Raw genomic sequence first — 12,343 nt, 5'->3', positions numbered from 1 at the left:
ATTTATTTTTTTAAATATTTTATTTTTAAAAAATTTCGGTGTTCTAAATATTTTTTTAAATATGCTAATATGTCTTCTTGCCCATACTGATCATCAAGGTTTCGGATGTGACAGGGTTTAAATAACACCCTATATAATAGTTTGTCTTCTTTTAGAAAAAACAAATAAAATGAATGAACTTTTTAAAAACTATTTTTTTTTTTTTTTTTTGCACCACAACAGGCCAGGAGGCCCAATTACAGTGGTGAATTACATCACAGAACACCCAGGCTTGAGAAAAATCACATTTTAATTTTTGTGTTCTCACCGGGAATCGAACCCGGAACCTTCCGTGCGTGAGTCAAGCGTCTTGACCACTACAAATCAAATGTTTGAGTTACAATATATTTTGACATTTTCCATCAGAAACTTTCCTTTACCATGTTTTTGAATGGTTACCTCTCAGAATTGATGACCCTGTACAAATTTAATTGGTCGCAACGTAATGTAACGAGATACTCTCCCAATTTGGCGCTCCACTACGCTCAATGCACCCTTGTTAATCAATACTTGTGTTCAGGTTTTGAACGGTGACGGAGTCTGGGTGAGGCTTAGCCTAGACTCCGCCAGTCGCTTCTGTGGTACACCCAATAGTGAGATTGATGCATGGTGTCTCCAGTATAACGCCCATGCCGGCCGCAGCTTGCTCTTCCCTGAGGAAGACATGTCGCTGAAGGCCATCGGCCATCAGGCCCTTGTTCCCAATGCTCTGCACCGTGCCAGCAGAAAGTTCCGCGTCGTGAAGCATTGCAACATCCTCGGTGCTCCCAAGAGATTAGCGCCTGTTCTGAAGGCTCTTAAATATGGAGATACCATCAGGGTTCATCAGACGGTATTACACATCAATATTACTCATAATAATTATTATTTAGTTTCGTTCATTTATATTTATGCAATTTTTTGCTGTTAATTTTAATTTATTTTGACAAAAAAATACAATATGTTTTATAGATATATAATATATATTATATCAGGGGCATGCTGTGAGTTTTTTAATAGGGAGGAAATTGATCTATTTGATTGCACCACTTGCCTGTTGGAAAATGAACGCTCGAAATCGATCTGGTTCGCGGGATGCGTTATCTTTACCTGCTTTTCCACCGAACCCTAATACAATGAATTCAATTACCTACCATGTACTGGAGTTCTAACACCTTATTGTTTGGAACTTCTCTCGCCCCAGTCAGGACCAAATCAGATCCTGTGGTCAGGATGGAGGGGCACTTTACTTGGTTCCTCGATTATTATTATTATCATATTATTACACGACACAGTGGAATAAATTAGTTATTGATCACAAAAATAACTTATTCGAGATCGCGGTGAGAATATCAAAAGCACATGCATAATGACAGTTCGGTTCTTATTTTGTTTTTTTGTTCTTTTTTTGTTATATGCATTTGAATAAAGTATTATGTTGGGCCGGAGACAAAAATGTGGTACCTATCTACAGTAAGAATCACAACATTTTAACTAGGGCCCAGTAGGCAGCAAATAAATTCAACAGTAAATGTGGCGTAACTACTATATATATAAAAATTTAGGTTCCGTATGTTTGTGGCCGCAAATCTCGGAAAGTAACCGATGGATTGACTCAATTTTTTTACAGAACATTGCATTGACTCATAATTTGTCATAGTTAATAAGCACTGAATGACAGTTTTATACACTGCTGCCATTTATCAATTTTAGCCAAAGTTACAATACTTTATTTTACATACAATCTGTATACATAAAAATTTAGGTTCCGTATGTTTGTGGCCGCAAATCTCGGAAAGGAACCGATGGATTGACTCAATTTTTTTACAGAACATTGCATTTTCTTATATTCTACAACATAGTCACAGCAAATAAAGATATTAAATTAAGCAATGTGTTTTCTCGGTAAATGTATAGTTGCTAGACTATTTTTATTTACTCCCCATAAAATTAATACCAAACAATGTCACAGTAAAGCATGGCCGGGTTCAGCTAGTAGGTACATAATAATGAACACTGCTCTTGAGATATTAAAGTAGAACTAAATATGTATGTATTATCTAAAATAATAATTTATTTGAAAGTATGTATTTACAGAACTATTATTAGCTGATTTGCCGTTCTGCTCATCAGTAAAAATCTTTATTTTATTTTAATTTTAAAATGATCACAATTTTATATTATTACTTAAAATATACAGAGTTTGATAAATTACTTCCACAAAAATAGCTAGTTTCAATCTGGAAATGAGTATACAAATATAAATGAAATTGAAGTACGTTTGTTTACATATGCTTTTGTTCATCTTTTAGTACACAACAACGAAAGAGACGTGGGCCCAACTCGATCGGTCCACGATAGAAAGACTAGAACTTATGTCACACTCACCCGAGTGCTGGGTCTTAAAGTCTGCCCTAGAGGCTATTCCCGATGATGAAAATGATATACCAGGTAATTAATAATGCATAATTTGGAAACTCTTACAAATTGTTTTTTTTTGCACTGTATATTTGAAGCTCAATAAAAGAATCGATGCATGATGCAGACAATGGCCTATTATTGGTCTATCAATTAGCATGCTTTCTCTTCTTATGTATCCTAATCACAATGTACATTTTGATTAATAATTTATTTCTATTAGTAGACAATACGGTAAATGTGGGTGACGCGGAAGCCACATCAAGTCATGCCAATAAAATAGTAAGTGTCTTGTATTCTAAGATATTTAAACAAAGTTATTTCCGAATTAGGACATGTTATATAAATTATAATGTTTTTTTTTTTCAGTCTTTAAATCCAGACGATGCTGTGATGAACCAAGGAGGAAGTCCAAAAGTGTAAGTTTTTCAATATCGGTGCTGAGATAAGCGTTATTGACAAAATTAAGGAAGAGATGCTGCGATGGTTTGGAAATGTGAGTGAAAGAGCAACAAGAGGATGGCCTGAAAGATTTACAGTGCGAATGTTAACGTGAGCAGGATCTGAGAAAGATCAAGAAGTATGACACGTCATTCCTCTATCCGCATCTAATGATGCATAGGGCGAATATACAATAAGTAGCTCCTATGAGTTAAATATAACTGCTCATGACAGTCAATGTGTTTATGCATTTGTCGCTTTATTTTTGCAGTGAAAAGAAGAAAAATAAAAATGGGAATCCTGTCGCCGGACCTTCCAACAAGCCAGGTTGATTATTTTACATAATTTTTTATTCTATTGATTTGATTTATGAATTTTTAATTTACGTTTTTTTTGTTTTTCCTTATTCACATGTACATATGTCACTCTGTTTTTATTTTACCACAAAGATGAACACGTTTTTGAAATAAAAAACATGTTCATCCCAACTCAACACCCAGTGGGACAAATGATGTGATGACTCATAAATACTTTTAAAAAAAAATGTTGCTTAAAATTACTTAATAAGTCAAGAACTTTATTAAATAATTTTTTGTTTTGTTTTCAGATTATGATAATTACAATGAAGACAGATCTAAACAACAGAAGGAGTCACGAGACCCACAACAACTGGAGGATGCTGCTAAGGTATACTGTTTACTACATTATTTTTTATAATATCCGTATTCTTGCTTAAGCTTGCAGCCAAAAATAAAAAATAGTTAAAAATAATTCATATTTCTCAAAAAATGTATAAAATTTAGAAATTCCTGCCTTGACATGGGCTTATCCGGTGTATAATTTCAAAACTAAATTCTCTTGTCCACCTCATGGTCAATGGTCAGCATGTTTGTCTACCATGCGAGAGGTCTCAGGTTTGATTCCCAACATGGTTTACATGAAATATTTATTTAAAAATATGTTTTCATAGTCCCTGAACTGGCACCTAAAGTGTAAGTCTGATCATCTTACCTTTATGTAACAAAAGTGATCAAGATACGCTGCGGTTGGTGTATAAATGCAGTACACCATGCACCATTAGTCGCGGAAAAGGAATGATGATGAAATATTAAATGTATTCAATAAATAAATTAAATAAAAATCTTTGTCAATAATTTTGATACAAAGTATTTGTTGAATACTTTTTTACTGATCATCAAGCGTATTTAAACGGTTTAAAACATTATTTACCATTCTTGGTTATATCTGCTCAGGTAAAAGAGCTTAAAAAATAAAACAATACCAAGGATTTTGATCGATACTTTGTATTGAAATGATTAACTGTGTGGTTTTATCAAGAAATATCTACAAAAAAGCATCGATACTGCTTTATTTTTAGATAGTAATGAACACCAGAAACATATTTTATGTATGTCTCTATGTAAAATGTAAAAAAATAAAAATGAATATTAATATGTAAAAAAATAAAAATGAATATTAATAGTGAAAAATATTTTTTTAGGTATCAGATTTCAACCCCCCTGTAAATGAGACACCAGGAGATAGCGCCGACACAGATACACCGGTAATACCTTTTATTTGCTTGGTTAAGAAAATATGTATTAGTATTGCAATAAAGAGAGAAAAAATATAGAAAAGGGGTGACACATTCTACTTAGACCTGGACGGTTCGTAGCAATGCAGTTTTACCCAGTGCCATGTCGTGGTAAATATATTACAAATTTACAATTGTGTCTATTTTTCATAATTCTACTGTGCTCATCAAAATATCAATAAAATAAATACTAATTGCAACTATAATTATCTGCAGCTTATTTCAACGATGAAAAAGTCTTATTTAATAAATACTTTTTCTTAGAATTTGGTCAGCACCTCAACCGGCCAATTACTACTAATGGATGAATTACCAGGGTTAATAATGCGGGCAATATCCGAAGAGAATTTTTGAAATATTTTATTATTTAAAATAATGATGCCGTCGTAAATATATAAGTAAAACTGTTACCTGCTTTATTGTTTTTTTTTATAAAAATTGCTAATGGAATATTTTGCATTTTGTTTCCGTTCGTCGGGTCTAAAGGCAAGTTAAGAGTTTTTAGTACATTGGATAATTTGTTGTTTTTACTATTTGCAAAATGCCCCAAACTTTTTGTGCCAAACCTGGTAAACGGGTGGATACAAACCCACCCAGAACTTACTTTTGATGGAAGAATATATAAATATATATATATATATATATATAACACACACGGTATCACCCAAAAAAGAAACATATTGATAACAGTGACCGTGACAACCTTCGCACCTATTTACTTATCTACTGTTAGTATATGCGTACTAAAATTCTAAAAAACTATATGAACTGAGCTTTTCAGAAGTCAGCCAGTTCTCGTATTAGACAATTATTTTTAAGTGGGAATTACTGGGATTTTTATAATATAATTTGAGAAATCATTTGAAATCTGAAATATTACTGCTTGATTTTTTAATGCTAAATCAAGTTAACGAGTGGATACAAATCGTTGGGATTGTAGAACAATGACTGATGTGCGTGACTGTCTTGTTTTTTGATATTGAAAAAGTCTTTTTTTTCTAGGTATGAACAAAAAATATATATGTAACTTACCCAAGTATCAAATAGTATACTTTTGCACTTATCAAGTTGTGACATAAAGTGTCAAGAAAAATTAAAACCGCTCGCACGTAAAGTTGAAGAAAATCACAAGTGTTTTTGTTCTACGACCCTGACAAAATGTGTTCATGGTACTGTAGTGAATTTAAATTAAATAACACATGTACTTACTATTTTACCGAGTAACACCACACTACGCCAATGCCTTTGTTACGAACCATCCAAGTCTTACTTATTACTAATATCTATTGTTATTTATAAAATGTAATTATTACATAGTAGCAATAAACTTCCTCATCAAAGAAAATAAAATTTATTTTCTTATTGACTTTTTATCAAATTTAAAGAAACCGGAGTCATCTTCTTTACCTGAATCTGTGGGTCAAGCAACATGCAGCAGGGACTACACTGAATCTACCGAAGTTATTGAGGATATTCCTATTGCAATGAGTCCTTCAGTGGCTGAATCTAGAAGGGCAATGTTTGCTGCTTTTATGTGGCACGAAGGTAAATTATTTCATAGCTACGTTTTTTCTACGTAAGTATGTACAGTCAAATTTATGTGAGTTTGTAAATATTAAATAATCTCTTTTTTTTAACCACATATGAGTTTATTTCAAATTTTTAAACATATAACTTTGCTTAAAGGAGTACTCCTTAGATCAAAATTCTGCTGTGACGCACACAAGCGTCCATACTATCCGAGAGGATAATTATAGTATTTTTTAAAATTAAAATTCTTATGTATGTACTTATAAAAGTGTGGTCTAAAAAATAAAGTTATTTAATATTCAAAATGTCAGTTCACTAAATTATTGCGAAAGAATGGTATGTTGTGTGATTTTATTACAAAAATGGTATAAAAAAATATGTGAAAATATTTTCTTTTATTTGTTTTTTTTTATTAAATAATAAATAAAATTATTTCTGCACCATAGCAGCCAAGACGCTTAATTGCATTGAAATAACCCATTTAATTATGAAACCCTGTAAATTAGCGTGACTTGCCTGTTTTAAACCACATATTCGTTTTTAAACTATACAAAGACATCTTAACTATAAAATATAAGAAATTTGTAAATATTTCCAACAATATTTTTCAGGTATTGTGCATGATGCTATGACATGTGCCTCATACCTGAAGTTCCATCCGAATCTTCCCAAGACTGGTTCTGAAGTAATGACCAGACCACCTACTCACTATGACAGAATTCCCCAAAGACATTCTGTGGAAGTCACCAATGCAGGTAATATTTTTTTACATTACTGGATTCTCTGTTGTCCCCAATTCCACCCCATCCCCGATTTTTTTTTCTCCAGCAGAGTGGTTTCAGATTGGACCACTTACAATCTTATCTTATCTATTCTACTAATTTTAACTAATTTGAGAGAAAACACCATCTGCTCCTATCTAATTGCTGAAAACAAGTGCAAATGATCAAATTTCATCCCCTTCATCCCCTTCATCCCTCACTCCATACTTCCACAAACAATACTTGATATAAGTAGTTGATTTATTACCTCCTAGATTACTTTTATCATTATTACCTCCTAGTATAAGATTTAGTACACTATTAAAATAATAAAACAGGATTATATTCATTTCTAAATTAAAATGAGGAAGTTCAGTGCCATGGTAAATTGCAGATAAAAAAATATTAACTTACGGGCCATAAAAAATATTATATTTAATTGTGCTACTAAACTAAACTTCCTCATTATGTGTTGCGATAGATTTCTGGTTTCCGGGAAGCCATGTTTAGCATGTTTTCATACAAACGGGGTTCTATTTTTATTTAAGTTGAGCTGACATTGCGAAGTAATTTCAAAAAACAAAAATTGTAGCATTGATAAAACGATGCATAAAAAATTAAAATTAAAATTTGACTTATTTTGATTATCCATTTACAAATATAACATTTTTTAAAAACCACTGAACTTCCACATTGAATAAATAATAAGTGGTTAAAAACAAAGTGGTTTTTTTAAGTTTAATTATAAAATAATGAAAACAAAATTAGTACTTCAAATATAAATTTAAAAGCAGTTTGGATGCTTTTGAAAATAATTTTCATATCAAATCGCAGTGTCACATCAACCCTGATGATGGATGCAATGCAATTTGAAACGTCAACAAAGAATGCGAACAAAACTTGTGACAATTATCCAAAAAAACAAAATAATTATTTGTTACACAATTATCTCACATCTCACCGATTGAACTCATCATTGGCAGGGAAGTACCTGAACATCCAGCCATCGACTTTAGAGTCCCTCAGCCGTTGTGGGCAGCATGCGCGGAACAAGCGTGGCGGGAGTGGCGAGGGGGGGGTGAGCACCATCCGGGAGGAAGACGTAGAGGGATTGGTCAGCGTACTGCCGGCTGCCTTCCGGATCCTCTTAGCCCTCTGGGACAGCCTCTGCGAGCTGCACAACATAGAGACTGGCAAGAATAACGATAAGTAAGCCACATACATACATAATAGGGAAATATCACATACTAGGATTACCGATAAAAATATATGAAATAGATTTAGAATAATTAATTGTATTTTCAAAATCAATATGGATATTGTGGAGAAATGTTTTCAAACATTACTTCAAAAAATAAATTATTAAAAAATATGTCACTAGAAAAACGCGACGTGGCATTGATAAATGTGACGTCAAGATTCTTGACAATTTTTTATAAAAATTTTAACAGTTGGGAACAAAATTACCATGAATTGTGACGTATTAGGGGCACAGCCAATGCAATGACCGTTTTTGCGGGAATTCAAAATTACAAATTTAAAAGAATTTTTTATGTTACTAATAAGTAGCAAAAAAAAATTTTTTTTACGCGGCAGTATTTCATAGACCCTATTACTTAAAAAATGTTTAAAAAAAGTTATATTTCCCTATTACTATTAACTCCTGTGTTTCTATGATATCACGTAATTCTACATAGAATACAAGACTTGATATATCTCTTATATTTAAAAAAACAATATAGCTGTATTTTTTTATAGTAGGGATTTCTTTTTGCCTTTCAAAGGTTAACATTTTCAAAGATACAATTGAACTTGGTTATGCAGAAAGAAGCCAGTCCACAATTTAAAAAATATGAGATATTGGTGTTATCGAATTCAGGAAGGTCAATTTTATGTTCTGCTTAAAACAGTCAAGACGCTTTCATGGAAAAATCTGTTATAATCATGATGTCAAAATGTCATAAAAATGAATGTCATTTCATATATTAAGAGTTTGTATGAGGTTTCATGCAATATTAGATCTGGCTGTCATCAAAAACATTAGATCTGGTAATTAATATAATTAAATTCTTATTATATTGTAAAAAAAGAATGCATGCATTATTTATCATTTGCCAAAGTAAAAAACATTCCAAATGTTGTGTAGATTGGAGACACCTTTCACAAAAGTGCTATTATCTCAATTTCACTTTTCTATGGGTGGCCGCTTTCCTCAAAACTACGTTTAATTAAAAACGTGATGTGATACATGTCAAAATCTATGGAAACTATACCTATATAATAACTATGTAGGTATGGATCTATAGCAACAACATTTTAGTACATCTTTGTAAATAAGTACCATATAGGGCCAGTTGCATCATAAATAATTGTTGCGTTTTCATAAAAATAAATTGCTTGTAAAATTTTGCTTTAATTGTGATTTATATCTTAGTAGCTAATTTTAAATAGGATCGAGAAATGTTTCGATTTTCATTTTTCATTGAGCCCAGAGTGAATTATGATAATTATGACAGAGCACCATTTAGTGGTTAAGTTTGAAAATTTGAGTTAGTTACAGTGCATGCATCAGTTCATAATATGACATAATGCGCATGCGTCGTAAGGTGCAATGGCAACACGGAAGAAATGTTGCAATTAAGAAAAATAAATATTACCATTTCATATTTTTCATCCATAACCTTATCTTCCTGAAAACAGAGATCAATATTTTAGTATAGCCGTCTTCGTCATATCTCGGTAGATAGAGATATTAGAAAGGTTAAATATACCGGCTCGATATGCACCAATAAAGATAACGTTTGTAATTGCCCCCCTGGTTTGGTGTACAAAAAAAGAGATTCAAAAAATGATTTGTAATTTTCAAAAGTACTTTAAACTTTTTTACAGGCAACCAGAACCCACAGATGGTACCATTGTGACTAATTTAGATCCAGAATCAGAAATTGATAGCTACTATTCAGAAATGGGTGAAAGAATGAACAGATTTCATGACATGGATGGTAAGATTGATGCATTATCATTTTGTTTGATGTAATAACAATGGTTATTATATTTTTTTTTTTACAAATACCTAGAAAATACATAAATTCCAAGGATGTACGCTGCAATACGATCTGAAACGCCGGTAAAGAGTGTGAATGATATACAGCAAAATAACATCTCATTTTGCATCTAGCATCATTTTGGACATGAAATTTTATCAAGAATAATTTACATAAAAAAATAATTACATTAATAATAATCAATATGATACAATTATATTGATTTTTTTCTAATAATGTTGAAAAAATAATTTAAAAAAAAAGTTTATTTATTTTAATTTTTATCAAGTTTTTTTTACATATTTAAAGAACATTCACTCAGGTAGAAATAAGAATACAGGATGGAAAAAACAATTTACTAGAAAACTTAATATCTTGATCACAGGTAACATGCAACTGTTTTTGCTTCATTCCCTTTGCGCGTGGCAGACACACCGCAGTGTTTCTAACGTACCGACGATGTTCGACCTTATGTTTACTATGAATAAGACCCAGAATCCATCTGAGATTTAGATTAAAAATCATACAGAATATATCCCTCATTACTATTTGTTGAGTTTTGTTTTGATTTTGGTTTGATTCTTATCTAAACAATGAAAAATACAGAAACATAACCGAATTCCAAATCAAAGTGACTCAATTTGAATTCTTCGAGGTTGTCACAAGACTTGGCCGGCCGTGCATGCGTATAATTGAATCCTTTGTTTTCACTAAGACCTGTAAATTGATGTTTAAATCTTTGCCACTTTTAGTTGACTTTTATCTTAAAAATTTTACTGAATCGGTTTTTTAAGAAATAAATTTTCATACATACTTAACTAAATTTCTAAGCTATTCTTTCGTTTCAAGAATAAACCTGTGAACTGTTTTATAGAACAAAGTGTTACGTATGTATTTAAAATGTCTCATTTCTCTGCGGAATAAATTTCTGAGAAAACGTAGATTCCGATCTTGAAATGAGTCATGAAGAGTTTGATGCAGCTGAACTTCCAGATCATCTAGATCTTTCGGATTCAGAATCAAATGATCGCGAAGAAAGTTTGCAATTACCTTCCAATGCCGCTATTGAAAACTTACCAGGATATTTTGTACAACCATAAGGGCCTATCAGACAACCATAGTTGGTTGGCCCATTTGCTGCCCATAGTTCATAGATTTGACAAATTCACGGCTGAAGCGCAGCCTTTAACAGAAGATTGAAATAGTTCTTTTTTAAACATCTTTTGAATTGTAAATAGATGACCAAGATATTTGACCAAACAAGTCATTTTATTTTACCTTAATGAGGTGTAAGGCATACGGGCTAAAAGCTAGGGATTGGCAAACAACAAATATTTCTGAAATGTAAATTTTTTTCACGCCTACAGTAGTCGCCACTTAGCTATAATATTGGTAAACTAAATTAATTTTATCAATTCCATTATTTAGTAAAACTATATCAATAGATAGATACAAACTAATCTTACTTCAGTGACAGTAAATCGAATTCAGTTTAACTTTATAAAATAAGAACCTTTGTGAGCCATACATGAACATTTTCAAAATTGCCTTACAACAATTCGGTAGTCAGATGGCAGAAGGGACCATCTGTATTTTTCAAAAATGTTCAGGAGAGCTGAAATACGTCTCAATTTCAAGATTTTAATCCACAAACTAAAATATTTTAGTGTTGCTTTTCAATAATAAATTACCATTCTAAATGACGCAGATTTTTATATTTTTTTGAATATTAATTTAAACTTTTGAAAACTAAAGCAAAAATACAGATGGTCCCTTCTGCCATCTGACTACCGAATTTGTGTGTTGAGAGCATGATAGTTTTCAAAAGTCGATTGAGTTTTAAGCAATACGTCCCATAAGAGCGCCATAGATTTGGTACAAAATTGTTTGTGTTGTGTGACGTTACGACTGACTTTATTTTTGATTATGATGAAGGCACGGTGTTGTGGCCAGTAGTTCGATTTACGCAACAGTTGTTCCTGGTTAAGAAGGGATAAATTAAATCGACTCGTACCTACACAGTAATTACATTAGTTAATTAATGTGTAGTTGAATGTCGCGCCGATAGATGGCGAGATGGTTTTTCGCTTGGTCGGCAATATTGCCTGATTTGCGGTGGATGGGTGTTTGTTCTTTTCGAAAACATGGGAGAGAGTTTGACTGGCGTTCCGACTTGTGTTTATCAAGACAGGCTTCTTCTTGAAGATATTCATGGCTGCAATGTGCTAATCCAACCCAAAGAAATCATCCCAGTTAAGTATTCACCAAAACAAAGATCATCGCATTCGTCATAGGATATTCTAAGGTCAGTTTTTCTTTGTCTTTTTTGATGGGAAACAATTTTCGCATGTTGAACTGCTGGCATATTAACAACTAACGATTGCTTTAAATAAATTATAATAAATTAAAGTGTTATTTACACGCACCAGAGCTTATTATACACATGGGGACCCGTCACAATAGATCTTCACAGGTCACAGTGACGTCAAGAGCTTGCGTAGCACTGACCTCCACCTCTAAGAATAAGAATAATGATG

The 12,343-nt window shown here is 32.2% G+C and overlaps 1 protein-coding gene across 1 annotated transcript in view; it reads left to right on the top strand.

Moving 5' to 3' along the window:
- The window catches only part of hiw (MYC binding protein highwire), a 242,193-nt gene that overhangs the window by 192,117 nt on the left and 37,733 nt on the right, over positions 1-12,343 (top strand). The window contains exons 34-44 of the mRNA XM_088232701.1: positions 560-871; positions 2,331-2,469; positions 2,660-2,718; positions 2,806-2,855; positions 3,149-3,204; positions 3,485-3,564; positions 4,379-4,441; positions 5,857-6,016; positions 6,613-6,756; positions 7,746-7,971; positions 9,652-9,764. Coding sequence (XP_088088827.1) covers positions 560-871; positions 2,331-2,469; positions 2,660-2,718; positions 2,806-2,855; positions 3,149-3,204; positions 3,485-3,564; positions 4,379-4,441; positions 5,857-6,016; positions 6,613-6,756; positions 7,746-7,971; positions 9,652-9,764 — 1,402 coding nt within the window. The remainder of the gene's footprint in view (positions 1-559; positions 872-2,330; positions 2,470-2,659; positions 2,719-2,805; positions 2,856-3,148; positions 3,205-3,484; positions 3,565-4,378; positions 4,442-5,856; positions 6,017-6,612; positions 6,757-7,745; positions 7,972-9,651; positions 9,765-12,343) is intronic.

The sequence above is a fragment of the Micrasema longulum genome, unplaced genomic scaffold, assembly GCF_059751315.1.
Source record: "Micrasema longulum isolate JH-2025_06_02 unplaced genomic scaffold, ASM5975131v1 h1tg001011l, whole genome shotgun sequence".
Lineage (NCBI taxonomy): Eukaryota > Metazoa > Arthropoda > Insecta > Trichoptera > Brachycentridae > Micrasema > Micrasema longulum.
The sequence above is the reverse complement of the archived record's forward strand: the minus strand, read 5'-3'. Positions and strand labels throughout refer to the sequence as shown.